Genomic DNA, 27797 nt, shown 5'->3' with positions numbered 1-27797 from the left:
TCACCTGGCGCCATATTGCCGGGCGACAGGTGGCCGGTGGAGCTGGGACGCATGTGCTGCATGCCGTTCGGGGGTGTGGCCGTCGCGAGGCGGTGAGACGGGCTCGCTCTTAATCATGCGTAGCGGGGAGGGCGAGCCGCCGTGCGGAGGCGGCGAGCTGCTCGAGACGGAGACGTGCGGCACGCTGCAACAGAGGGCGCCGTCAGGGACAGCTGCAACCAGAGGGGAGCCGTGAGGGACAGCTGCACCGAGGGGCGCCCGTCAGAGACAGCTGCAGCTGAGGGGCGCCATTAGGGACAGATGTAGCAGAGGGGCGCCGTCGGAGACAACGCAGCGGAGGGGCGCCGTCATGGGACAGCTGCAACTGAGGGGCGCCGCCAGAGACAGCTACAGCTGAGGGGCGCCATTAGGGACAGATGTAGCAGAGGGGCGCCGCGGAGAAGCTGCGAGGATGGGGCGCCGTCAGGGACAGCTGTAGCGGAGGGGCGCCGTCAGGGGCCGCTGTAGCAGAGGGGCGCCGTCAGGGACAGCGTAGCAGAGGGGCGCCCGTCGGAGAAAGTTGCAGCGGGAGGGCCGTCGTCAGGGACAGCTGTAGCGGAGGGGCGCCGTTGGAGTACAGCTGCAGCGGATTGGTGCCATCAGGGACAGCTGTATGAGGGGGCATCGTCAGGGACAGCTGTAGCGGAGGGGCGCCATCAGTCAGTTGCAGCAGAGGGGCGCCACCAGAAACAGCTTTCCCCGAAACCAACCGTTCATCAGTCAGCGCGGCGACAGAGACAATCTGGGCACATAATCCACACAAATGCTCACTTTGACCCAAGGGGTGACAGGCGTGGTTGACATTCCACACACGCGGTTAAACGGCCGTTGCATAACTTTAATCGTGACAATCCACCCGTCGCTGGCGTGGTTAGCGGCTCCGGAATTCAACGTTCAGGGCAACAAATGACGTCACATAAAGCACGGAAATGTTCGCTGGTATTTCATCTTTGATGTCCCACAACATGTGTGAACAGTTTACAAACTCCTACAAATGTCTGTCCTCGGTAGGTGCTAGCCTCATCCCAACCCATACACACACACACACGATCCGCAGTCATGAACACACATATGCCGGGCAGCGGCCGCGTGGAGAGATAAGACAGCGAAAGTAAGCACACCGTGTTTTCTAGCAACGCTTCTTCTAAGAACTGCATCAATAACGGGCTCGGTGGGGACAACTGGTGGCTGATATTAAAGAGGCAATGGCGATACAAAAATTCGGGACACTAAGCCCATATCGTCTCTCATCATAGACGGACAACATGTCGCACAGAATTTCGCTGAGTCTTCTTAATGAGATAATTCTCAGCAGTTTGGCCTAGCGCCGTGGGAGCGCCTTACTTGTGGTGCATGGAGGGATGGCCTCCTTGCGGGACGACTCCTATGCCCACGGATGTGTTCCACGGGTGAAGCGAGTTCAGATTTGACAGCTGGATGTCCTGGTTGACAAATTCCTGGCCGCCGAAGGAGGCTGGGTAGCTGAGACCAGGCGGGAGGCCGGAAGCCGAGGGCATGCTTGGCCCGCCGCCACCGCCACCTCGCGGCATCTACAGCAAACACCAAGCTGGGTCAGTGCGCGCCCCGGCCGAGAGGTGTCGGCACCGTCGGCTTCAGCCAGCGGCAGACCGGCGGCTACACAGCACCTCGACCCTGGACGGAGCTTTGTAGATCTTTTGGGCTGTTACCCCCCCCCCCCCCCATACAACTGTTTGAGGCCGCACCATTCCTCGCCCAACTTTTTGTCTTGGGGGTCGTTACCGTACTCAGCCAACTGCTTGTCTTGTCCCATAAAGTTGCGTCGTAATCGTAAAAATGATGTTGCAATCCGCAAACGAATCCGAAGACTAGGCTAATTGAGTATGTCTCTTTAGCACCCTCAAATCAACTTGAAGAAATTCTGCTGTTCACAACCACGCAAATCGTGCGATGATTCCGAAGCCGCTGCCATGATTCGTGACATCTGCCATGGTGGCGTGATTTGTGGCAGCTGCCTTGGTGCCGTGATTCGTGGCAGCTGCTCTGGTGCCGTGACTGCTGCCGTATTCCCGTCATCAGCGTCATAAAACAGCCACAGACATGCCGTTACTTAGGTGGCGACACGACAACGTCCTGAGATCAGCGCCGACGCCCAAGGCCGAGCGGAACACGACTGCGACTGCGCCAGCCTGCGCCAGGAGTTTACGTACGCCCCGTGGGAGATCCTCTACTGCGCCAACCTGCGACACGAGTTCGCGTGCTCTCTGTGGGAGACCCCCTACTGCGCCAGCCTGCGCCACGAGTTTGCGCACGCCCCGTGGGAGACCCTCTACTGCGCCAGCCTGCGCCACGAGTTTACGTGCGCCCCGTGGGAGACCCTCTACTGCACCAGCCTGCGCCACGAGTTTACGTACGCCCCGTGGGAGACCCTCTACTGCGCCAGCCTGCGCCACGAGTTTACGTACGCCCCGTGGGAGACCCTCTACTGCGCCAGCCTGCGCCACGAGTTTACGTACGCCCCGTGGGAGATCCTCTACTGCGCCAGCCTGCGCCACGAGTTCGCGCGCTCCATGTGAAAGACGCTATGCTGCTCCAGCCTGCGCCGGGAGCTCCCGTGTTCCCTGTAGAGACCCCCGACTGCGCCAGCCTGCGCTGGGAACTCCCGTGTTCCCAGTAGAGACCCTCTACTGCGCCAGCCTGCGCCGGGAGCTCCCGCGTTCCCTGTAGAGACCCCTACCGCGCCAGCCTGTGCCACAAATTCGCGTGCTCTCTGTAGGAGACCCTCTACTGCGCCAGGAGTTCGCGCACTCCCTATGAGAGACCCTCTACTGCGCCAGCACGCACTGGGAGTAGGAGTGCGGCTGGTCACGCGCCGCGAGGGCTTGACAACAGGTCCCTCGCAACGCGTCCTCCGCTCAAACATGGGCGCAAAGGGACTGAAAGTTGCTGAACACAACGCAGGCGTGCAACATCGACACCTTCAAGAGTCACGCACAACATGCCCAAGGCGGGGAGAGGTGACGTGACCAATGCACAGCAGCATATGACCGCCTATATGCCATTGTGCCTCAAAGTCTTAGTTCACATTGTAAATACACGCTTAAATGCACCCAAAAGCTTAGCGAGGCCTCGCCACAAAGGCGGCAGCGATATATGATGGCGGATATAAGCACAGAAATCACGGTTTTTCAGCATTTATGAAAGTTTTCATGCCGCCATTCGCCGGTTCCATACAACAACCTGCGTGCTCGAGAGCTGGGATGGTCGTCTCGTCCCCGTCCCCCATGAATCCAGGGCTGTGGATCCAGAGCCACGATGTGGATCCATGGATCCACATCACGAGCCCGGTGCTGCCGTACCGTCGCCTGAGCCCCGTTCGGCGAGTGCTGCGGCTTCATGCTGTGGTTGACCTTGTGGAACATGCTCGGAGACGTTGATCCTGGCAGTGGAGAAGTCGAGTTCGGGTAGCCGTTGGACATGTCCAGCAAGCCTGCGGGCGAGGAGGGTGCCTTTGTTGGTTGTTGGCGCTTCAGGACACGCCGACCACAATGGCCATTTTGTGCCCAACGCGGAGGATGCTGCTGGCTGCCGCGGTCGCCCAAGCCGAAGGGTATCACATGCGGTTGGTACACGCACCTCGCCAATGCTGCTTGATTGTGGTGCTATTGATTCCAGATGTGGCGCATACTAAGATTCCAACACGGAACAACGTGTGTCGTGACAATTTGACAGTGAACACGAACATGACCTCGGTTAAGTATGATCAACGCGCGAGGACGATAACGCAGCGTTTTTTTGCTTTGTTTTTGTTCGTTTGTTTCTTTAAGATCAACCAGCTTTGTCGACGAGATCGACTGACGGCCGTGCAGCGTCCGCGGTCATGAGAGCCGCTCTTCAGATGGCGCCGCGGCGGACTGCCGCCCGCCCCCCCCCCCCCCCCGCCCCACTTCCACACCGCACAGCCGCGCCCACACGAGGGCGCCGACCGGCTCCTGCATGCCGGTCATGTGTACCAGCGACGTGCCCTCGCGACAGGCGCTGCCGGGGACTGGGAGCCAGGGTCGGTCCGGCCATTGGTCACCGCTGAGAAACAGACGTCTGATTTCCTATCCTCGCCGACAGAACTCTGGACGCCGGTCACGGGCAGCTGCCATCGCGCGTCAGCACTGCAGCCGTGCGACGTGGGGAGAAGAAGGGAGGGGGGGGGGGCGGACCCTACCTTGAGACGAGCCGGGGCGCGGACTGAGCGAGTGCTGCATCTGCGGTGAAGGCTGCATCATGGCGCCGCCGCCGCCGCCGCCGGCCTCCGAGCCGGCGCCGTACGGGCTGTTGACGGCCACGCTGCCGCCGCCGGCGCCGCCACCGCCGCCGCCACCGCCGCCTGTCCCGCTGCTGCCGCCGCCTCCGCCGCCCAGCTGATACCCGCCCAGGGACAGGCCCACCTGCAAAGTGGACAGAGCGAAGTCAGCGTCGGCCTGCCGGGAGGAGCCGCCGCACGCCGCGGGCTGAGGTGGCGGGTCGAGGCCACCTGACGCGCTGACCTAGCGCCGCAAGGCGCCCGGTGGCCTCCTGGCAGCCGTCCGCCGGCAGTGAGATGTCCCTCACTATACTCCAGAGACCGCCGCTGCATGCTGGTCGCTCAACAGGCAGCCACTGACGCACATCGTTTACATTGGGGCTAGAGATGATAAACACGCGGCCATGGAACGGGCGGCGAGCCCCAGTCTTGCACAGGCGACGAATTCCAACGAAGCCACGGGATAATTCCTTTCATTGTGGGTTTGTGGCAGACCTGCTCAGATACAAGTTCGCTCCTTAGGCCTGTGAGCTGGCCGGCGCAAAAAAATGTAATCCGACACTCACGCCGTCGCCAAACCAGGCCCAGTCCGCCTTGGTTTGCACTTGTGTGGTTGGCCTTGTAGAACATGCTTGGAGACGTTGATCCGGGCAGTTGTTCACGCGAAACCACCGGCCCATATGCATCCTAGGTGGCATGCGCATCCGCACCAGCTCACGCACCACGGCCCCAATGCGCGCGCCCGGTCAGGGGCCGACTATGCTCAATCTCGCCTCGCCCGGGGCGTTCTTAATGAGGTGCACCCAGCGCTTCGGCACGTCCACACTTCACACACCGATACCTGAGATCAGACCGGTGGCGTTTGCTGTCGCGCCGAGTCGACGTCGCGCATGTGGGCTCCGTGAGCGGTGGAGCCCAGCCCGGGGAGAAGGGGAGGGGCTGCCCGTACAAGGGCCGACGCGCGGCCAGGCCGCGCCGCGCCACCCACCGGCCAGACCGGCTCACCGGCCGGCGAGCCACGGCGAGCCGGCCGAGCAGGGCAGCGTGGAGCGGCCAGTGACGCCGGCGTCAGACGGCACGCCGCTGGCCGCGTCAGTAAAGACCAGCAGGCGTCAGACGGCGCGCCGCTGGCTGCGTCAGCAGCGACCAGCAGGCGTCAGACGACGCGCCGCTGGCCGCGTCAGCAGCGACCAGCAGGCGTCAGACGGCGCGCCGCTGGCCGCGTCAGCAGCGACCAGCAGGCGTCAGACGGCGCGCCGCTGGCCGCGTCAGCAGCGACCAGCAGGCGTCAAACGGCCCGCCTCTGGCTGCGTCAGCAGCAGCGACCAGCAGGCGGCACGACCAGACCACGGGGGCCTGGCCTGGCCCTGCCGGTCGATGCCCTAGGCCAAGGACCTCGCCGCCGGAGTTGTACCGCTTCTGGGGGGGGGGGGGGGGGGGGGCTAACTATTCCATCTTGATGTTCTGCCCTACATATCCTTCGCTGAACTGCTGGCTCAGTTTTGGTTCTGGTCTGCTTGGTCCACCCTGTTCTGCGTCGTCCTGTCTTATAATGTTATGTATTCTTCTGAACGGCCAGTCATATCTCCTTTGAGTGACTGTCCCTGGATAGCAGTCCTGTTCAGTCCTCCCTGCTACTACAGGTTCTGAAACTAATGTCTAGTGGTCATGTAAGTTTCCGGTGATGCTTGCCCTAAGTCGCTGTCTTGTCCCATCATCCATTATGAGCTCCATCCCGTCCTTCCCGTCCCTGCCAGTGTCCTGTCCGGCCAGTCGGCCCGGCCAGCCCCGTCCCTGCCAGTGTCCCTGTCCGGCCAGTCGGCCCGGCCAGCCCCGTCCCTGTCAGTGCCCTGTCCGGCCGGCCGGCCCGGTCAGCCCCGTCCCTGTCAGTGCCCTGTCCGGCCGGTCGGCCCGGCCAGCCCCGTCCCTGTCAGTGCCCTGTCCGCCGGTTGGCCCGGCCAGCCCCGTCCCTGTCAGTGCCCTGTCCGGCCGGTCGGCCCGGTCAGCCCCGTCCCTGTCAGTGCCCTGTCCGGCCGGTCGGCCCGGTCAGCCCCGTCCCTGTCAGTGCCCTGTCCGGCCGGTTCGGCCCGGTCAGTCCGTCCCTGACAGTGCCCTGTCCGGCCGGTCGGCGGCCACCATGACATCAGACCGCCGGCCGGTCGCGACCTTGACCGCGTCTCTGGTATTTGGGCAGACACCCGGCCGCAACTATGCGCCTGCCGCTGCTCGACTCCTGCACGACTCAGCGGCACGAGCCCCCGCCCCGCCCCGCCCCGACCCTGTGCGGGAGGCAAGCGGGAGGCACTGGCGCAAGCATGACCAAGCGAACCCGGCCGCCCTCCGCGCTATGGCAAGGATGTGCTTCACGTGACCCGAAGGGCCAGGCCAAGTCCGGAAAGCAGTGAGCGGCCGCCGTCGCCGGGGTCGCGGCACGGCTCCTTTGTTCCGCCGCAGCTTGACCTAGGTCAGATTTCGCGTACCAGACAACACCACCTCCGGGCAGGCCGCGGCGAGCCCGGTGACAGACTGCACGGCATTCGCGTGCGGTGAAGCACTCAGCTCGCCTGCGCGGTTCGGCCAGCGGCGACGGAACTCAATGTATGATGAGAGCCTGCCGCATGGACGGAGACGATGCAATGAACGTTGAGCGTGGCATCCCATTACAGGCCGGATCCGGGAGCGAGTGAGCTACATCGGCCAACGGCCGGCGAAAATGCACGACGTCTGTGCACGAACGGGTAAACATCGCCACCGCTGCAAGGGCAGAGAGTGCGCCGTGGGGCCGACGGCCCAGCCGGCTTCACGGTGGCACACACTCCTCAAAATTGGTCTCGTGGTCGTGCAGGCTAACGAATACGCCCAGTCACTCGGTTGTACTCGGAAGGCCATGCCGATTGCGGGGATGACACCATCCAGAAGAGGCGCGCCGGCCGGCGCCCCAGAGGTGGTGAGAGGTGCCCCCGGCGGTACACGGCGGACGCCACGGCTCAAGCTGGAGGGGCACCAGACCAGTTCGGGTGCTGGCCGGCTGACCGGCGTATCGTGGCGGATCGACCGACCCTAACCCCGCCCAGGCCACGGGGCGCGGCCGGCTAACGATTTTACGGGTCGTCCCGACACGCCGAGGCGGTCCCGGTTCCGCGCTGGGACACCCCTGCCCGCCCACCGCGCGTGACAGCTCCGCGGTCCGCTGGGAAGGCCAGCCGGGGACCTCAGACCGCCCGCGCTCGCCGCTCTCCTGGTTATCCGGCAATAAAAGCCGTCAGTCTCCCGAGGGACGTAAATACCAGGCTAATCCGCCTCTCTCTAGCTAGCCATGAAGCAGTGTAACTGTGCACGAACCACGACTGCTTGATCATACCGATACAGGTGCTCATCTTTTCTTTGGAAATTATAGCTCGACAAAGGCGGCGAGCATACAGTAACTTAAAAAATCATAATAGGCCGTTCCCGACGTCGCCTGCAACGAAAAGCAAGGCCAGCTGCTAGAATTGCAGCCATGCGTGGGAGACGTCAAATGATGCAGCCTGCGCCCCTTAGCGACAGACTCTGCCCACAGCTCCTGTCCAGCTGCAGGTCAGGCAGCCTGCCGTCAGGAAGTCCCGTGACTATTGGACCCGCGCCGCGGCTCCCGCCCGATACCGACTCCGCTCCGGTCCTGATCCGGTCCCCAACTCTCCCGCTCCGGTCCTGATCCGGTCCCCGACTCTCCCGTTCCGGTCCCGATCCCCCGACTCTCCCGCTCCGGTCCCGATCCCCCGACTCTCCCGCTCCGGTCCCGATCCCCCGACTCTCCCGCTCCGGTCCCGATCCTCCAACTCTCCCGCTCCGGTCCCGATCCCCTGACTCCCACGCTCCGGTCCCGATCCGGCGCCCGACTCACCCTGTTGCCGTTGAGCTGGTTGCTACGCTGCATCAGCACCTGGTACTCCTCCTCGATCTTGCTGTACTTGGGGTCGGCGCGCGGCGCCAGGAAGTCCTCCGGCTCGGGGCTCTCGGGACTAAGACCGCCGTTCTTGTGCTCCTTCTTGTTCAGCGCCTGAAACCGCCGGCAGTGGTAAGCCGGTGAAAGGAAGGCTCGTGGACACAGGTGGGGGTGAGTGAGTGGGAGGGGGGGGGGGGCTGGGCACGCCGGCATACACACAGGAGGGTCACGAGGGGTGTAGTGGGCTTCCGCACAGGTGAAGACGCGAGCCTCCGCACGGTCATATACAACGGGACATGCACAACCACGAGTCACCAGCGACGGCACAGACATGAACGGTGGAAATCGCCACAGACGTAGACAAAAAACGTCAGGTCGGACACAGACAGCGAACTCCTGCGTAGACACGACAGACTTTTGGTCGCCTGCATGCACCAACGCCGGGATGTTTGCAGAGCGCGCGGCCGCTGGGTGGCGCCGCCCGCATAGTGGACGACGGTCGCGCTCGACTCGACCGTCGCCGTCAATTAACAACATTTGTCCTTTGCCATTAGCACAGTGGACGGACACTAGCGATGGTCCATGAGCGCTCGCAGTGGCCGACTCGCTCGCCATAGCAGCGCATCTAAAGCAAACAGATGTTCCGATGGGGCCGCGAGGCCGGTCCGTCCCCGCCGCCACCGGCTATCGCGGCCGCCTATAAACGCGCCACCGGCCGGCCGAAATAGTGGCCGACCGCAAACATCCGCCATGGTTTTGGCCACGACCGTGACACAGCTGCCGGTGGCGGCGGCAGGGGGCCGCGGGTCGGTCGGCGGCCGGCATGGAGACCAGGGAGGCGGCGCGGCGGCCACAACGCCGCACCGCTGACCGCTCCCGCTCAGAGATGTCCTAGTCGGCCGGCGTCGATTTCGGCGCGATTGCGACCTGTTCCACCGATCCGATCGGTGAGCTGTGCTCCGGCTTGAGCTAAGGCTGACTCAAAAGCAGGCTTGCATCCGGTCAAAAGATTTAAGCTGGCGGGCATGCGGCCATGAAAATGGCAACAGCAGCGACCGGGAGGGCTCACTGGATACAATACGGCGAAGCGGGGCTCCGGCGGGGCGGGCGCGGCGGGAGGTGCGGTGGGTCGCGGGCCGTGCCAAGCAGACGCCGCCGCGGCTGATTGCTATCTGCGACCAGGGACTGGGACAACAAATAGGCGATTGAGGCTCCTGCGATAACAACCCTGGGACTATGACGCCTTCTTCACGCAAGGAGTCCGCAGAAGGTAGCCCGATCTTCGCTGGGTTCGCTGGGTCGGGCCTTGGGCCGTATATCGGAAAAAGATGTAAACACCTGGACTGTTGGCGACATTCCCTATTGCCCCACTAATCCAGTGACTTGGTTCGCCCGATGTAACCGACGGCGCGAATGCACGCAATAATCAAAACGCCGCGCACACAGGACACCTCAGAGCACTTCGTACGTGTCGATACGCTTGGACGTGTCACCATTCTATTACCGCTCCCATCATACGGAACAGCTTCCCAACACAACCGAGGGACACAGGCACAGAGAGGGGGAGGAAATGTGCTATGCTTGCCGCACAGAGATTCCAGCTGAGCGGACATGCACGCGGTGAACGGGACGACCCGGAGAGGCCAACCGCACGCGGGAGAAAACGTCGCCACGTCATGGTGCAGTGGTGAGATGCTGCCACTGGACGCTTTGTCTGCAGCGTAGCCGCCGCGGTCTACTCTCCAGCGCGTCGCTGCCGCCACACTCAGCTGAGTTCGACGCGGTGATAGGGGGAAATTAAGTGCAGAGCAAGTCGCGAAGACGAAGCGTCTTGGTCGGCCATGGCGCCACTGCAGGCCCGGGCGTGCGGCTGTGTTGAACGGGACCGTTCGGCACGTTTGGAAGTCGCAGCTGTACTTATCTTGATCTACGAGATCACCGGTACTTCAAAGACCTCCAAAAAGCTTAATCTCCTTTCAATAAACTCTGGTTTTCGCAGGCTTACAACAGAGTTCACGCAAACCACCACCCTACGTGCACGAAGCTTTGAGAGCCAAACCACTCGCGACAGAAGCTTTGATGGTCTCAGTGACCCCGGCCAAAGGAAGACCCTCTGCCGGCTTACGCTAAACCAGATAACAGGGCAGCGCTGCGCGTGTCTCGCCTAACGAAGCCGGAAGGGCTGTTCGTGTCCTTGGCCGTGGCCGGTGGGCGTGCGGGGCTTCCGCCGGCGCGAGCGCAAGACATTCCGGTCCGGGCGCTCCGCGAAACAGGGGTCAGCCAGTTCCGAAGCCAGGAGTGTAAACAGCGATACCGCCGCTGACAAGGTCTGTTGTCGCACCAACTGACGCAATTCACAGCCGCACACAACACATACGAAAGTGAAAACACTGCACTAGAGTGGTATATATATATATATATATATATATATATATATATATATACATGCATGCGTGCGTGCGTGCGTGCGTGCGTGCGTGCGTGCGTGCGTGCGTGTGTGTGTCCTGGCGGATGACACGGGATCAGAGCCAGGCACCGGCAGCGGCGGCCAGGAGCTGAGGCTGACGACAGATCAGCAGCGCCGGGCCGGGTCTGGGCCTGGGAGCACAGGCGCAGTGACGGGCTGGAGCGTCCCAGGCGAGGCCAGAGCAGAGAGCCCGCCTCTACAGCTGCCGGCAGCAGTCCGTGTGACGCGCGGAACAGGTCCCTCGCCGGCGTACATGGACTCCGCTCACTGGCGCGCCATCATCGTTATGAGAATTATTGGCCAAGACAACGTTTACGGCGAGGAGACTAAGCCGGCGATGCTTTGCAGATAGCAGCACGCATGCAATGCTGTGGACACGACTCACACAGGACATATCAAGTTGATCTGAGATCAGGGAAACAGCTACGGCCTGAACTGCAAGCCAGTCGGGCGCACCGGCATGCCACGGAGGCCCGGCCGAGTCTGGCGCAGATGCCCAACTGGCTAAATGGACCGAATCTCACGCGCCAGGTGCGGCGGATCGCAGATCCAGCATCCAAACATCCAGATCCAGTCCGAACGTGATCGTCCAGCACCCAAACAAGCCACCTTCGGCCGGGAATGAGGCGGTACAGTCGACTGACCACCCGACTTGATCCTCCCATCACGGCGCCGCGAGGTTAATGGGAAGCGTCTTTTTCTGACCGTTTAGCGCGCGCATCCACAGCATGGTCGCTGGAGCCGTGAGCAGCCGGCGCTGGCACCGGCCGAACCCCCAGAAACATGCCAGTGCACTTAGCCGCTCCGGAAACGACCAGCCTGGACAGGGAAGCCGGCAACACACGGTCGAGTCGGAGTCGTGTTCGGAGCGAAGTCTTAGGGCGGGAGGCGCCTGCTCTGCCCTCGACGGTGGGTGGCTCACCCCACCCCTCCCCACCAGCCCAGGGACAGCCGGGCGGCAGCCCCCGCCCCGGATCAGCTGCGGACGCCCGGCGCCGGTCGATACGACCTGTGGCCTCGGGGTCATCCCAGCCGCCGCGGGCGGCTGCCCCCTCCCCTACCTCCGATTGTGACGTCACGCTGATCAATTGGAGCGGGCCTTGACTGCGCGCCCCCTGCCGGCCGCTCTGCGGGGCAGCGCCAGGGTTCCCCGACAGATCCCGACACACAACGTGCATTTGGAAACCGCGTTAAATAAAGTTTCATTGACATCAACGCGGATTCTGGCTGCCTCCAAAGGGACTTTCTACTTGCTGACCCTGTAAAGAGCCAAGGTGAATACCACTGAAGCGGCGCAGGGACCTGACCTGAACGAGTCCCTGGACGCCCTACAAAACAATGTGACTGGCTTCCCCACGGGAGACTTCTCCAGCCGCCGCTGAATGGATCCAACCGTAATCAACCAATGAAACCCTTAGCCAACGCTACAGCGTCGCTCTGTCCGCCCGGGCAACGTCTGCCGTGTGTCGCTGTCGTGTCGACGTCGGCTGGACCTCTCGCTGCGCAGTGGGCTGCCCTCAGCACGCGACACTAACAAGCGGGCCGGCCGGCCGCGTCGCTGCCCCCAGACGCGGCCGCAGCGGCGCTCGGAGCCGGCCGGCCATAACTCGGGTTCAGGGGCGCCCGGACGCGCCGCCACGATTGGATCGGCGCACGCCGCCGCGTGCAGCGCGGTCGCCAGCGCTGGAAAGCCACCCACAGGCAACAGCACGGCGACGGCTGGCTCGGATATCAACAACCGGCGCTGCTCATGCACCTGGAAATCCAGCGATTGGCGTTTTTTTTGGCCTTACGTTCATTAATCATCGGTAGTTAGTCCTGGAATTGCCGGAGTAGTCTTGCACGACCAACCGATGAGATGGAAGAGCCCTGCACGTCGAAGGGCACCCGAAACCCAGCGTTGGTGTGATGCGATCCTGACCTACTTCACGTTCACATCTCGAATATCTCGCTGCAACATTCAGGGACGGAGCAAGACATTGGAATCGCAGCCTCACCGCTATTTAGAAAACTGCATCCTGCATGGGAATCAGATCAACGTCATACACAGATGAACAGGTGATATCGCTCCCCGAACAAGTCATGGACGCCGACATTACGAGTGGCGGAGCGGCGGAGTGCCCATACTAAGAGTGTCGGAGTGTCGCGTCGCAGTGGCAGAGTGGCGGAGTGGCGGTCTCAACGCGTCTGCCGCAGAGCGCCGGCCCCGTTCGGCCTCGACCGGGCCGCCGCCGCTCCGCCGTCCGAGCGCCCCGCCTGGCTCGGCACATCTCGCGCGCCTCAGCCCCGCGGTCAGGGGCCTGATGACTGCGTACTCCATACGCCGGCCACAGGCCCGCAGAGCGCCGTTCATCAGCGGACGGCGGCAGGATGCCTGCCGCGGAGTGCTAGCGCCGGCCTGCATATACACGGTCCAGTGCGCAGCCGCCGGAGAAGCCGGGCTTTACGTCGCGAGTGGAGCTGAGATGAGTCACGAAAACATGACACCATGACATCAGGGGAGACAACAACAATCTGCGGCGTCAAGCTTGGGAAGGCGTCATGCGAGATAAGTTGGGTTTTTACTCGTGCCGCTTTGAGGCTTTCGAAACTACATCGCTAAAATCGCATCGTACAGACAAAGGCAAACAAATAATCAAAACATGGCAGACAAACAGACAGGCAGACAGACACGGACGGGGACAGGCGTACAAGCACCATGACTGGGATTATGATAGTTATCAACTGGGCGGGGCGGCTGCTGCAACTCAGACACAAATGCTCACAACAAACACACACCGACAAACAGACAGGCAGACAGACGTGACTGATGCACAGTGAATGACGCAACAGTTCACGTAGTTATACATCGATCCTGGCTGTCCTACACCTCCGCAGCCCACAGCCCATCATTTCGTAACACAAAATACCGAATCCACGGACTTTAGATGGTGCTGTGTTCCTTCCGTGCATGCACGCGATATAATCATATTCCATGGTTGCATTGTTGCATGGCAGAGTTCACCAAGTGCAAACACGCTGATTTATTAGCGGATAGGGTACGCCTAAGGTGCAATCAGCCGCGTGAATTCGTAGTTTTGATTTACGAGAGGCCGGTTCCGGTTACTCAGGTCGCAGGCCGCCGGCCGCCTTCATCACGGCGGACCGGCGGCTGACCTCAGGTCATACGACAGCTATGAGCAGCTCTCACCCGCCACCAGCACACCCCGGTGACCGCCACCTCACGCCTCCCCGGCCTGCACCGGTCGACAGCGCATGCACGGTGACGTCACCTGTGGAGCCGAGAGACGCGTGCGCCCGGGCAGCCGCCGCACAACCCCACAGATCGAGCCGCAGCCGCGTAACCCCGACACAAGCAGCCCAGCAATGCGATCAGACGGCAGGACCTCCACCAGCCCCGCCACCAGCACCAGCGTCTGCAGCGCCACCTGAAGCATCGTCTCCCACAGCGGCTCCGTCACCTGCAGACAGCATGCTCTACCCCAAGCCGGAGGGCCACCGCCACCGCCGCCGCTGCTGGCGTCGCCACCGCCCGGCTGCGTGCCTGCCGAGCGCCTGGCCCATACCTCCTGGATGTCCCTGTTGGTGCGCGATTCGTGAGGTTCGTTGTACTCGGTGTATTTCAGGAGGACCTTGTCCATGTCGGTACTGGCGTATTGGAACAGCTTATTGGACGAGTTAAAGATGATGAGGGCAATCTCACAGTCGCACAGCACGCTAAGCTCGTACGCTTTCTTCATCAGGCCGAACTTGCGCTTAGTGAAGGTCACCTGCCAACGAGGTCGCAGCTGTCAAGGCGCGGACGCTCACCTCGATCACGTTTCGGTTGGTCAGCGATTCGTGCGGCTCGTTGTACTCTGTGTACTTGAGCAGAACCTTATCCATGTCGGTGCTGGCGTACTGATACAGCTTATTGGACGAGCTAAAGATGATGAGCGCGATCTCGCAGTCGCACAGCACGCTCAGCTCGTACGCCTTCTTCATCACGCCGAACTTGCGCTTGTTAAACGTTACCTGAAATCGCAGGCCGGGTTATACAGGGACGATCGCGGCCGAGGGCGCCCGGTAAAGTCGGCGGCGTCCAGCGCGGGGCGAGAGCCGGCTGCCGGCGGCGGCAGATGCGGCGCGGGTCCCGCAGCCCCGCCACTGACGCCGCCAGGCAGGTGCCAGCGCCGGACGAGGCGGGCCGTCGCCGGCCACATCGGCCCGCCGCGCCGCCAGGCAACCGCCGTCCGGGAGCGTACAGCGCCCGGGGCCGTTCGCATGGCCGGCTACCTGAACCAGGGTCGGGTGTCGCCCCCCCCCCCCCCGTCTGAGCATGCTGGCGTGGGACGGCGCTGGGGCAGTGGCCGGTGGATGAGGAGTCACGATCCGGGCCGCGCGGACTGGCCGACCGCATCGCCACCTTCCGGGAGATGCTCTCACTCCAGACAACAGGTACTGAATCCGCTCACAGGATGCCACTCCGAGCGTGCCTTCCAGATTTTCCTTATCAAAAATAAGTCGACACGGTTATTTTCTTACGTCCGCAGACCAGCGAAAGCCGACTTCGTTAACTTGGCTTTCGTGTGAGCGCCGGCGCTTCATCAACCTGCCGCCCATGGCGTCTCACAGTCGGCGGGGACGCCGAGCCGCCGGCCGACACCCTCATGTACCCCCTGCTGACAAAGCGTGACCTGCACCGGGGTCAGGGCGCGCGTGCTGCGGCGCTGGAGGACCCCCGCCAGTCGACAGCGGTGGCGACAGGTGATGGTGGCGTGGTTACGTGTGTGCCTGTGCTGCCTGCCGTTTTTTTTTGGAACACACTTGATAAAGAACGACGAAAGCTGTTTGAGCATGTGATCGCAGATACCGACTTGCTCTAAATCTGATGCCGTCGCACGCGACCAAGCTGACAGCAGACGACAGATGTCGACACGCTGAGCGCAGTATGCTCGCTCCTTTTTGTAATGCTGTGCAAGGGAAGAATGCACATTAGTGTATAATGAAGCAGCCTAATCAAAATTAATCCCATCAGGCCGGATCCAACGGTTTCGTCCCCGCCATAGCCCGCACCGCAATGATAATGATCCTGTTCTGCAACAAACCGCACATGAGCTTGTTTCCTATCATGCATGCAGCTTGCTAGCAAATCACGGTGATACTAGATATAAGATGTTTGCCATGCAAAGGTCATCGCAAAACCACGTCAAGGAACAAACTCCGTACACATGAGCCTTCAATAATCTTGATACAAACCGTCTAAATAGTCGAGATTACTACTCCTGGCGTATACGGTCCCCGGGGGTTGCTCGCCGTTACACGGTTTAAACTAACGCACATAGCAGTTCAGCCCGTGCAATTTTCCTGGCGTGCCCTAGTCCCGGCGAGTCACTTTTTCGCGCGGAAAACCACGTCCATCTGATATATCATGGTGACCTTCAGCGCATGCCGTCGTTTCCGTTTGGACACTGCAGCCCGCTGAAGCGCACCAGCGGCAGGCCCACTGCCGCGGCCGTCTGCAGGGGAAGCCGCACAACACGGCCCCGTACACCAGCTGACGGGGACGCGACTTCTGCCCACTGCCACGGCCCGGTGCCGCGCTGAACCCTGCCGACTGGGCTCCCCTCACTGCGGCCCGCTACACACGCCCCCCCCCCGCCCCTGTGTCCAAATACCTACCAGAACATTTTACACGTCGCCAGAATGCGGGGTAACATCAGCTCCGGCAACACTGCGGCACCTGCGTATCGGAAAATGTTTGGAGTGTCTTCGCGCAAGAATACAGAAGAGATACCCTCTTTGAGACATACCCTCCCTGAAAACCTTGGAAATCTACATTTATGTCTGAACAAACATTTCCAAAAGCGTGAGTACATGGGCGCGGGTAGCCTTGCATTGGCGGCCGTATTTCATGGTCTGCAAATTCACACAAATTGTTTCTACCTTAGTGGCACTTGAGGGCCATTTTCCCAGCATTTCACACCTTACTGTTTGTACTTTCTGTCCACCCGAACGCGCAATGCATTAAGTATGTGCAGTAAGTACGTGCAATAGGTACGTACATCCAGTGCAATAGGTGTATTCACTTTATTTGTCTAACATAAAACAAATCATGCGCACGGTAAAACAGCCTTCGTGTGCGGCTTCACAACATGGCCCGGCAGCCGACCTGACCCAAACCGTCGGGGGGAGGGGGGAGGGGTGGGGGGGGGGACGGGAGGCGGCTTGGCAGCCGACCTCCCGACCCTAACGGTCGGGGGGGGGGGGCAGCCCGACAGCCGACCTCCCGACCCCCACCGTCAGGGGGGGGGGGGCGCGGCGCGGCGCCCGACCGCAACTCCGTCGCAGTCACCCAGCCGGCCAGCACGTCTGTGCTGGGGTTAGTTAGCCCCATCCGACTAACGGGCACGATTCTAAGCGTCGGTGACCACCAACGGGCACCTCACGTGCAGCGGTGACCGCCGCCAGTCACGTCACGTGCGGCGGTGACCACCGGCGGCCACCGCAGTGTGGCGGTGACCGCCACGGGTCACCTTACGTTCAGCGGTGACCGCCACCGGTCACCTCACGTGCGGCCGTAACCACCACCGGTCACCTCACACGCGGTGGTGACCACCGGAGATCACCTCATGTGCGGCGGTGGTCACCACCGGTCACCTCACGTGCGGCGGAGACCGCCACCGGTCACCTCCCGTGCGGCGGCGACCACCACCGGTCACCTCACGTGCGGCGGTGATCACCAGCGGTCACCTCAAGTGCGACGGTGACTGCCACCCGTCGCCTCACGTGCAGCGGTGGCCGCCAACCGTCGCCTCACGTGCGGTGGAAGACGTTGATGGTAACCTCACGTGCGGCGGTGACCACCTCCGGTCACCTCATGTGCAGCGGTAGGCCACCACCCATCGCCTCACGTGCGGCGGCGACCGCCGGCGGTCAACTCACGTGCGGCGGTGACCACCACCGGCCACCACACGTGCAGCGGGAGCCGCGGACGGCCAGCTCGCGACATGCTGCGTCGCCGTCTTCAGGTAACAGTATCTGGTTTCCACCGACTGGGGGTAATCCCCTCCCCTCGGGACCAGTCCACTCCCAGCACCGCGTCTGGGAGAGGCGCCGGCCCGGAGCCCGGCGCCAGCCCCACCACAGGCCGGCCGTGACGTCATAGGTCACGCCTCCGACCCGGCGGCACCACTGCGCCGCATCTCGTCTGCCATAGGTCAGCCGGGCGTGACTCAGCCGGACGAGCCGACGACGTCACGTGCGGCGGCGGTTTAGGCGCCCGGAGTCATCGGCCAGCGGTTTGACACGATGAAATAACAACTATCGGTGACTGAATTATGGCCGTCTTCACTTGGCAATCTACTCGGGCTATGGAAAGGACGACGGCTGATACACTGACCTGTCTGTTGCGCTCGTCGGTGATACGAGATATTTGAATTTTCTTGCGACCCATGATGAACTCCTCTGGAGTTGGCTGGCTTCGTAGAAGATCACCGGAAACAAATCTGAAACGTTCAGAGACATACGTCATTTTTGGAAGGAAGCTAAACGCTCTTTGCGAAGAATTGTTAGCATTTCACAAGCATCACGCCGCACTTTCGTTCAAATCCAGCGGTGCGAAGAGCTCCGTGGAGGTTGCTACATGCATCCAGAATGACTGTGTTCGGGCGTTCTGGGGTGGGGGAGAAGCGCGCAGGTCTCGCCCTCGCCCTGGGTGGGGACGGGGAGGGCGCCTTTCTCATCTCTGGGTACTCGCCAGTCACCAGTGACGATGGGTCTCGAGTTTGTTTTGATTTACGTCAGATTCCTGACTTCGATGCATTGCGTTTGGCCAGGCGACTTCGCCTGTTGCGGGGTCATCATCATTCATATATCGCTCTGCCGGTGATCGCTGAATAAATAAGTCGACAATAGGCCATGCGCAGCTGGAGTTCGGCATCAGCTTCTGGGTACAGACAATATCACCGGACAGCCATAAGACAGCCAATATATCAGCGCGTATGGTCACCGGACAGGTGCTGGGCTTAATCATTCTGAACAGGTGCCAGGCTTAATATTTTGCACGTATCTAGTCCAATTGTCCGGCCAGGTGTCATCTCCAACAGCTGCCGGCCCGACAGTCGGCACAGGTGCCGGACCGACAATCTGAACACGTGCAAAAAAGGTGCCAACCGACATTCTGAACAGATGCCCACCTGACAGTCTGAACAGGCGCCCACCCGACAGTCTGAACAGATGCCAGACCGACAGACAGGTGCCGGCCTGAGAGTCTAAGCAGGTGCCAAACTAACATTCTGAACAGGTGCCGACCAGGCAGTCTGGACAGGTGCCAGACCGACAGCCTAAACAGGTGTCAAATCAGCAATCTGGACATCTACCAGCTCAGACAATCTGGACATTGACCAGACCGACAGTCTGGACGGACGCCAGCCCGCCAGGCCATCAGCCAGACTGGACGGACGTCAGCTCTCCACCCAGCCAGGACAGCCACCAACCAGCCAGCCAGTCTGGACAGACGCCAGCTCGCCAGCCCGCCAGCCAATCTGGACAGGCGCACCTCCCGAGAAGACGAGTGCACTTCCCACAACCACCATTACCAGCACCAGCACCAGCACCGGTGCGCTGGCCCGCATCACCCGCAGCCGCCCAGCTTTACCGCACCCTGCGGTCGCGCCGGATCCGGTGGCGTGCGGCGTCGGCACCAGAGCGCCGCACGCACGGCTGCCCCCCACCAGCGGCGCGTCTCTTGGAACCCGGCTGGAACCAAGCAGGTCGCTCGCTGAACTGAACACGTCCTGACCGCGCACTTCCCGACAGCCGCAGAGGCTCGCACTCAGTTAGGTCATCACGTAGGCCTAGATCATGGGCGATATCAAAGTATGATAGGTGTGCTTCAAACGATTCCTTTCAAATAACACTGAAGAAGCATCTCGACGTTAAAAAGCTTTGTCGAGCCAAGGGCGCACTCACCGGTATCGGCGGTCCCCACCGGGACCAAGTAGCCTCCACAGCCACCAACTCCCTCAAACTCGGAGTCGGCAGCGAGCGACGAACGGCTAAGCCGGTGCGAGCACCGCCCGCGGAGCCCGGGGGAGGGAGGAGCCGGAAGCTCCGACACCCGGCCCGCCTCGCCTGCCGACCACTGACCCGGCGGCGACCCCGCTCCCAGCCCGACAGCCTCACCACCACGGAGCACTGCAGGCGCCGCTGCGGTGGTCACGGTCGCCCTGCTGACGGCGGCGCGGCGGGCGGCACACTGCCGCCGCTCAGCCGGCCGGCCCGGACGCCGCGCGGCGTCACGCCGTACGGATAACAGCAGTACGCCGACGGGATCGGCCGCGTCACCCGCACCGGGATACAGACCCTGACGTCCGCGCTGGCCATCCCCGGCCATCGGGGCATCCCCAGGCCGTCCCAACCCCTTTCCTCGTTTGCTTTTTGGATCAGAGCCCTTTCAACCAGAAATGATCATTTTAGGGCTGTGGGATGAAGGAAATGGTTAACGGTCAGGCAGAGTTGCATGCACCTGGGTGCAACCACCGAGCTTTAACCCGCGCAATATTAACCCGGGTGCCCGGTCGGGTCCTCCTTCCCACGGGGCTCTCGACCCAATCGTGGCTGACGCATGCAGCCTGTCTCTAACCAACGGGGAGTCACAAGGATGCAGGATGAAACAGGATAGAGGACAAGAGGATCGAATTGCACCTGACCTGCCTGTCCCCGGTCCTCCAAGCCCGCCTCGAGGGCGCAGGATCGACGCCAGAGGGCTGATCTAGCCTGAGCCGGTGTCGTTCGGAACCGGGACCCGGACGAGCCGCACCGGGCCCCGCGCCGTTCGGTCGGCCCCGGCTTGCCCCAGTCGGCCCCAGTCGCAGAGGTCCCGACAGCGGCGGTCGACCATGCCAATGATCGCCATCCATTGTGTGTTTCTCCTATAACAACAGGGTTTGTCTGCCGGTCATTCGCTACCCGGCCGCGCGGCCGCGCCACTGTGCGCCTCACAGCACTGTCAACAACGCCGCCGTGTCAACGCCGATTGATGGCCGTAGCGCTAACGCGCCCCGCCACACCGCTAAGTGCCGGCGGGCGGCCCACTGGTCAGCCAGCCGGCGCCTCAGCGCCCTGTTATCGCCGTCAATTCGCCGTCAATAGCGTCAGGCCGCGAGTCATTTGCGGACGGCGCCGCGGCCGGGTCCCCGTCGGTCCTGGAGCTCGTTAGCCGGCGGGCATTGTCCTCCGGACGCCGTTACGGCCGCACGGCCGGCGCCACAGCCCAAAGCCAACAGTGCAAATGTCCACCGGCGGGCGGAATGGGTGCGCACTGTTGTGTGCATGATACGATCGGCAGGGGAGAGTGATGGTGTGTGGCGCTCGGTGTAGGGCCGGCTGTGCGACCCGGACTGAACGGGCTCCGCATGAGACGCACACGCCACGTCGACTGAGAGCTGTTCGTGGTCCCAGTCGGCCTGTCCGGGCCATGGCAGTGTCGCACTGCTGCCAACCGCACCGAGCAGGTTGTGCAACATGGCCGAGCAGTCCGGGCCATGGCAGTGTCGCACTGCTGCCAACCGCACCGAGCAGGTTGTGCAACATGGCCGAGCAGTCCAGCCATCACAGAGCACGCCGGAAACCGCTCAAGGGCGCCTGCTGCCGTCCCGGTGTGTTGCGCAGTGTGCAGGCCCGGTCACGGCACTGTTCCGCGCGTCACCGACGGGCCGTCATCTGCAGGTCAGGAGGCCGCGCGCGCGCTAACGTTGGTCGGTCGGCCGGCGGGCCCGCCCGGACCGCCGCCCGGCCGGCCACATGAGACCGGACCGACATGTTGAGCGCATAAAAAATCAACGGGACCTTGAGAGAACCCGTTTGCGCGGCGGCGGCGGCGGCGGCGGCGGCAGGGCCGGCGTACCTGGCCAGCGCCGCGGCCGGGGCGGAGGCGGCCGGGCTGCCGCCACTCAGTCCTCGCCGGGCCGCACTGAGCGTGTTGCCGGGCGGCCGCCGCGCAGCGGGAGCCGCTATCGGAGTGCCGAGGACGCGGCCGCGCGGTGCACATGTGTGACGATAGCGGGGGCGGGCACACGCGGTCACGGGGGCGATGCGCCAGCAGTTGTGCAGATGGGAGCGGGGTGTCGGGGGGGGGGAGGGGGGGGGGAGGTCAGGGGGCCTGACCGCTGGGGGAGAGCGGCGGATTACAGCAAGCGTCGGAGCGCCGCCGCCACCGGTGAAAAAATCCTACCCACAGGCCGCAGCCGCGCCGGGACATCGTCAACATTGGAACACATGGAGTTCTCCGAACGGCCCCCAGACACAGTGGCACCAACTACGACACAACCTGATTGGACGACGCCAGCGCCGACAGACTCAACGAAGATCGTCTCTCCTGATTTAGCATCCTGCTTATGACAAATTAAGTGCCTCTCTCACACTCCAGCAGCCACCTGATTTGAGCGGTTTAGACCACTGCCGTCAACCGCGAACTCCAGTCCAGTGGCAGGCGCTTAATGACCCGCGTCCTCTGGACGATCACACGCCCGAGTCGTCGGTCCCCAGCGACGACCGCGCCGGCGGGCAGTCCGGCCGCGATCGGCGGGCAGTCCGGCCGCGATCGGCGGGCAGTCCGGCCGCGGTCGGCCAGGCGTTCTCCGTGTTTTCCTGTCCGCCCGTTGCCGTCTCTCGGGAAGTATCGAGCTATCGACTGGGCTGGACCGGGCGCCGGGCCCACCAGGCCGCGCTATGAATGAGCAATGTCACCTCCACTGACCAGCCGAGAATAGCCGCCAGCCGGGAGCCATCCTCCTGCACGGACGTGGCGTCGCTCACACGTAATGACGAGTACCTGAGCCTCTTCAGGGCGTTTAAAAATCGCTGGTGTGACATTGCCTGCCTTCCATGCCCAAAAATACACGGAAAGCACAATGTGGTTGATACAAACTAGTACGCGTACATACCACAGCACATCTGACTGATGACGCCTACAAACGGAAATAGATCCACTTGCCAGGTTGGACGGGCGGAGACGCGGCACAGAACCTGGCGTTGCGAGACGGCCTGCTCAAAGTACGGTCCCGTGAGGCATCCCCGGAGCCTCGGCGAGAGAGACAGGCGCGGCTGTCGGCTGCGACCGGCCCCAGAGACGGCCAGAGCACGAACCGGGAGGCCGACGCGTCCTAATGCAAACGTCACAGCACACGCGAGACCACCCTAGGAAGCGTCACGCCGCTGACGGGTCTGACTCCGCGGAGCGCATTATGCACGAGCTAGCTCTTCGGTCAATGCTGCGCAGATATGTCAGACTTCGCGGATCATGGCAAAAGTAAAGCAAAGTGGGAGGTGGCATAACTGACATGCCAGGTTTTTTGTGGTAGACCATAGTACAGACGGACGGAATAGCCCTGCGCCACCGGAGAGATGGGCCAAACGTGCCTGATATCCTTGCCTCGTGACAGAAAAAATATTACAACTCGCAGGGAATTGCCAATTAGGTCTGAACCCGCCACCAGAAACGAAGCATTTCGTCGAGTCGTAGTAGAGGCTAGATTAATATATTGCGGCCTCGAGACATTCAGTTCGATGTTCGCCATGACGCAATACCGGTCGCATTACTACGATAAAAATTAAATATAGTTATGTGCAGTTACAATTATTTTATCATGTTGACATAAAATACAATCACAAATGCGGTAGCACTTAATAGTTCTTTAAAAGCGCAATTCCTAAAACGGTTTAGGGACGCACAAGATTTTTTAACAAGGCGAGCATGAGGAATCGCTATCCACCTAACCACACTCCAAATATGAATTTTTAATTGGATCTGGCCGACCTCAGCTGTAGTCCAACTATAATAGAAACCTTTTAGCCCTTATCAATCTTAAGCTCAGCGTTTCTAACATCTATTCGTTTCAAGAATGCCATGTCCATGTCATGAAGGTAATTTTAATCGGCGCGCGTAGTTTTAAGAAGCTTTATAGGTTTGATATAACCAGGAAAGGCAGTGAGTTCCGCTTTCTTTTTTGTGTTAAGCTGCGCGTCTGATAAGACAGATACGCAGCTGGGCCCGAATCATTGCGGTCCCGCCATTCCTGCCAAGGTGACGAGCAGGTGACGTCACAAAACCTTGGCATCTGGATTCGTCGTAAAGCCCCAATCACACACGAGCTCCCACTTTTTCATCATCATGAGTTTGAAACTCATATGCTGGCAATCATCGAACTCCAATATATGACCAGGCACTTGTCGAATCACGTCATCAAGCAAACATTGATCCTGGTTAAAGCAACCAATGCTAGCCTCATAACGTCGCTTACGAAGGCGCAGTCAAGGGAAGGGGGGGGGGGCGGCCACTTCCTTGTGCCCGGATTTTTTCGTTTTTATCATAGGCGGCTTCTGACAAAAGTTGAAATCAGCGTGATGCGTCCTCACCGAAATCCGAACTCCTTTATTAAGAAAATCCTGGCTGGCTGCACCCCTGGTCGTTTATCTAGTTCCTCTCGGTGTATTGAAGGCCAACTGTCAGCATAACTAAACAAACTTATCATGGGTTGAACCCTTTACGCAGCAGCAAGCTGCACAGCTTTCGCCACTACGTGCACTGCATGGGAGGACAGTGAAAGGCGGTATATGTCTACTACGGCAGTTCTCGCCATAGCGTTGCCGCCGAAGGTAAGGTACACAAGCGAGGGCATTACAGCTGTTGGGGATTGAATGGGGCTCAAGTTTTTTCGATCCGAATTTTCTGTTTCTTCAGAATGTGCACTGTAGTAGAAGCTACAGTAGTAGTACTGGCCCACTGGAGGAGCTACGCAGCCGCGAATTGCCAAGGGACTGTGGAAAATGGGTAAAAGTTTCGAAACAAACCAGAGGTTAAAACAGCCACGAGGCTCCTGACAAACGAGAAGCTCAAAGATGGACCACTAGCCGGGTTCTAATGCATTAAATGTTCAAAAGGTTCTGAGGCGCCTAACAACACCCGTGAAACAGTGTGGCACTCCTGGTAAAACCGGGTCAAGTCAAGCGTGTGGCTGTTTTTTTGGAAACAGCTGTAAGTGGCGATAGGAACCTCCATCGGGTGGTTGTGCTATTTCATTCACTGCGCGCACATCCGTCCCTAAGCAGCGCGTTTAGAAGGCCCCCCCCCCCCGCCTTGTGACCACGCATCGGCATGGAAGCCCCGAAGAGCACAGTTACCACCCAATTCGCCACGCCGTGACGCTCCACATTACATCCTGGCGAGTGCAGGATGTCGACGGGAGTTTGCAACAAAAACGTGCACGGAGGGGAAGCGGGCGGGCTAGTGGTCCTCATTGCGAACGTATTGCGCCGGGCCTTGGGGGAAACGTGACAGAGCGAGAAAGACAAGCGCCTGATTTCGTATTGCTCAGTACAGCATACCAGTACGTAACATCGAAATGTCACAAAAAAGGTACGCAGACGCTCTGGGAATATTGAGGACCTTCCGTGGAAGAACCCTCCCCAAACAGGTGCCTGACGTGGACCAGCTCGATGTTAGGGTCGCTGCTCATGCAGGCCCCGTTTGCAACCCAGCTAATAGCGCTCGAAGTTGGAGCACGGGGACTGAGGTGGATAGCGCACCACAGCCCACCGATCCAGCTCAGAGAATCAGTCCGCCCATCAGAACTGATCCCCAGCCGCATATGAACACCGTAGCAAGAGCACAGACAGTATGGATGGGCAGATGGGATGACCCACAGGGAACGGGGACGGGGAGCTAACGCACAGCGAGCCAGGCAGCGGGGGAGGGGGGGGGGGGCGACCCGCGAGTTCCGAGTCAGGAGTCGAGTGAGGCGTCGAGTGAGGCGTCGAGTGAGGCGTCGAGTCAGGGGCATTGCACAGGCCAGGACGGGCCAGCCTCGGGCCGCGGCGCACGCTGTGTGGCAGCGAACGTCTCGCAGTGTCGGGGCGGACGGCGGCTGCGCTGCCCCGAGCCTCGCTGGGGCCCTCCGATGTGAGGGCACCGCGTCACGGCACCGCCCACACAGCGGCCGACAGAGGGGCCCCGGTTTCGCGGCGAGATCGGATCGGGGGCCCGGCCCGGCGCCGGGCTACACACTCGGGCGGCCAGTGGACCGAAGACGGCGCAGGAATGCCGCGCCCTGGAGGCAGATGCGCCCAGCGCGGCCGGCCGGCCGGCGCCGGACAAACAGGCCAGTCGGGCTGACCCTGCTCCCCGGCCACGCCGTCCTGCCGCGGGGAGGGAGAGGGGAGGGGGCACTGTCCGGGGCGACGGCGCCACGGCGGGCCGCGGCGCGTGCTCGGCCGAGTCCAGCAGGGACCAGCGGCGCTGACGGCGAGCACTACGTACCGGTGCGGACGGCTGCTGCCGGCGGCGACTCCAGACGGGGGCAGCGGCGGCGCCGAGCCCGAGCGCCGGCTGCGGGCGACACAACACCTCGCCGGCGGCGGTCACTACGCCGCCTGCACGCGTACGCGACGCGGCCGGCCACCGGTCAGCTGGCGCACAGCGCGAGCCCTTCCGCTTCCCGCCTGCCGCGCGCCGTCCGTCCCGTCCAAACAAAAATATCACTTAAATACAACAATCTGAAAATAGCTGATCAAAAATAGGCGCGGGCGCTGGCGGCGACTAGAGGGCGACTAGGCGGCAGTACGGCCTCCCGCTCAACTACCCACCGCGCCGCCGCCGAATCGATCAACTCTTGCCGCTGACGTCAGAGCCGGCCGGCCAATGAGCGGGCGGCTGGCAGCGGCCAGGTACGCAGCCGGCGCGGGCGCCCCTCCCCGGCGCGCCGCCGTCCCCCGGCCGGCCAGGTCAATCCCGGCGGCGGCCGGGGCGCACCGATTGTTTCGCCGATATCTCCTGCGGAGGGACAGGCGCCAGCGCCAGCCCGGGGGTCCCGCAGAGGAGTCGGGTGTGGTCGGCACGGCGGCCGGCACCCCTTGCGGTGGGTCCCTCAGAGGGGTCAGGTGGGGTCGGCGCGGCGGGAGGCACCCGCTTGCGGTGGGTCGCCGCGGACGGGACTGGTCGACTGGATACCTGAGGCTAGGAACTTCGCCAGGACGCCCAGACAGGTGGCACAGGACCACGGAGCGCCTGGAGCATCTCGAAGCGAAGCCAGCGACGTGTCTGCCGCAGTCGCAAAGCCTGGGCCCGATGCCTCAGAGTTTTCAGGAGCTGTGACCAGTACGAAAGCCCATGGCACTCACTACTTAGCCTCCTTACTGCACTTTTGAGTGGTCTTGCCCCACCCGAAGACCGCTCCGGCTATGGCGGCACACCATCCTCGTGAGGGGCGCGTCCCATTGGTCGGCGACCGTCGATCGGCACAGACAAGCTACCTTTCCGGCGCGCCAGTTTCCCTCGTATTAACCGTTGCTTCCCGGATTATCTGCATTTTATAGACATTCTCATGTAGACAGCCACCCAAAGGCCACGTCATGGATAAAATTCGCTTGCTGCAACACTAAGCCGGGCTTCTGCAGCCGTTTCGCCATGAGAGCTGCGCATAACTCCTGCTAGCGGTCGCTGCAAAAACTAATCCGTACATGTGCAAACATAGCAGAGAAGAAGAGCTTGCGACAACTTTTTTGGTCAGGCTTTAGCGGTACAACCAGGCATATGGACCTGCATGAAGTACGTGGGGAGGGGAGGGAGCGTACATTGGCATGTAGCATGCACCGATCCAGGTTAGATGTTTTCACTTCGTGCTATACGGCAATCATCCAATTTTCCAATTATCCCTTATGCGCTGTTTTCATTTAAGACAGCTTTAAGCATCGCATTGTGCAATCAGGTGTTAGGTGCATTTGAATATAGCACAATAACATTTTGTCCAAAAACGTTTATTTTGGTTTATGCCCCGCATGGGCACAGTATGCTGAATAGGGACACTGCAACACACCACTTGGTACCAGCCAACAGCATATGTGAGCCTGTAATAACTGGATTTGCCAAAAACACGCCAACCAGATCGTCGAAACCGACTGTAGTACTTGCGCCCAAAGAAATCACTCGGTACCTGATATAAGCCCCGTCTATGCGAGCAGCGACAAAGCCCAAAGGATCGCTGCGGCAAATTCGTTTAGCCCTTCAAATTGGTACGAGCCTCGCGGACGGCAATTGGCTAACGGCCCGAGTG

General features: G+C 61.5%; 1 protein-coding gene across 1 annotated transcript; it reads right to left on the bottom strand.

Annotated features, from left to right (window-relative positions):
• LOC119102982 (myocyte-specific enhancer factor 2) lies at positions 1 to 26058 on the bottom strand. Its single transcript, XM_037226433.1, has 8 exons — positions 26006 to 26058; positions 18089 to 18194; positions 14518 to 14721; positions 8199 to 8354; positions 4238 to 4460; positions 3378 to 3508; positions 1384 to 1589; positions 1 to 184 (listed from the first exon to the last, which is right to left on the bottom strand). Exons 2-8 carry the CDS (start codon positions 18140 to 18142, stop codon positions 1 to 3), a joined length of 1158 nt encoding a protein of 385 aa, XP_037082328.1. The 5' UTR covers positions 18143 to 18194; positions 26006 to 26058.
• Positions 26059 to 27797: the final 1739 nt, after the last annotated feature.

Source organism: Pollicipes pollicipes, unplaced genomic scaffold (genome assembly GCF_011947565.3).
Source record: "Pollicipes pollicipes isolate AB1234 unplaced genomic scaffold, Ppol_2.1 Scaffold_5724;HRSCAF=6776_pilon_pilon_pilon, whole genome shotgun sequence".
NCBI classification, from domain to species: Eukaryota; Metazoa; Arthropoda; class Thecostraca; order Pollicipedomorpha; family Pollicipedidae; genus Pollicipes; species Pollicipes pollicipes.
Note: the sequence above shows the minus strand (reverse complement) of the source record. Positions and strands in the feature narration are given on the sequence as shown.

What these genes read in the sequence shown, in the direction of transcription:
- LOC119102982 (XM_037226433.1), bottom strand. Translation starts at nt 18,142, where the DNA reads ATGGGTCGCAAGAAAATTCAAATATCTCGTATCACCGACGAGCGCAAC. An exon ending in CCGACGAGCGCAACAGACAG is followed by an intron (nt 14,722 to 18,088) that starts GTCAGTGTATCA and finishes CTGCGATTTCAG; the next exon opens with GTAACGTTTAACAAGCGCAA. An exon ending in GCGCCCCGGCTCGTCTCAAG is followed by an intron (nt 3,509 to 4,237) that starts GTAGGGTCCGCC and finishes CCTCGCCCGCAG; the next exon opens with GCTTGCTGGACATGTCCAAC.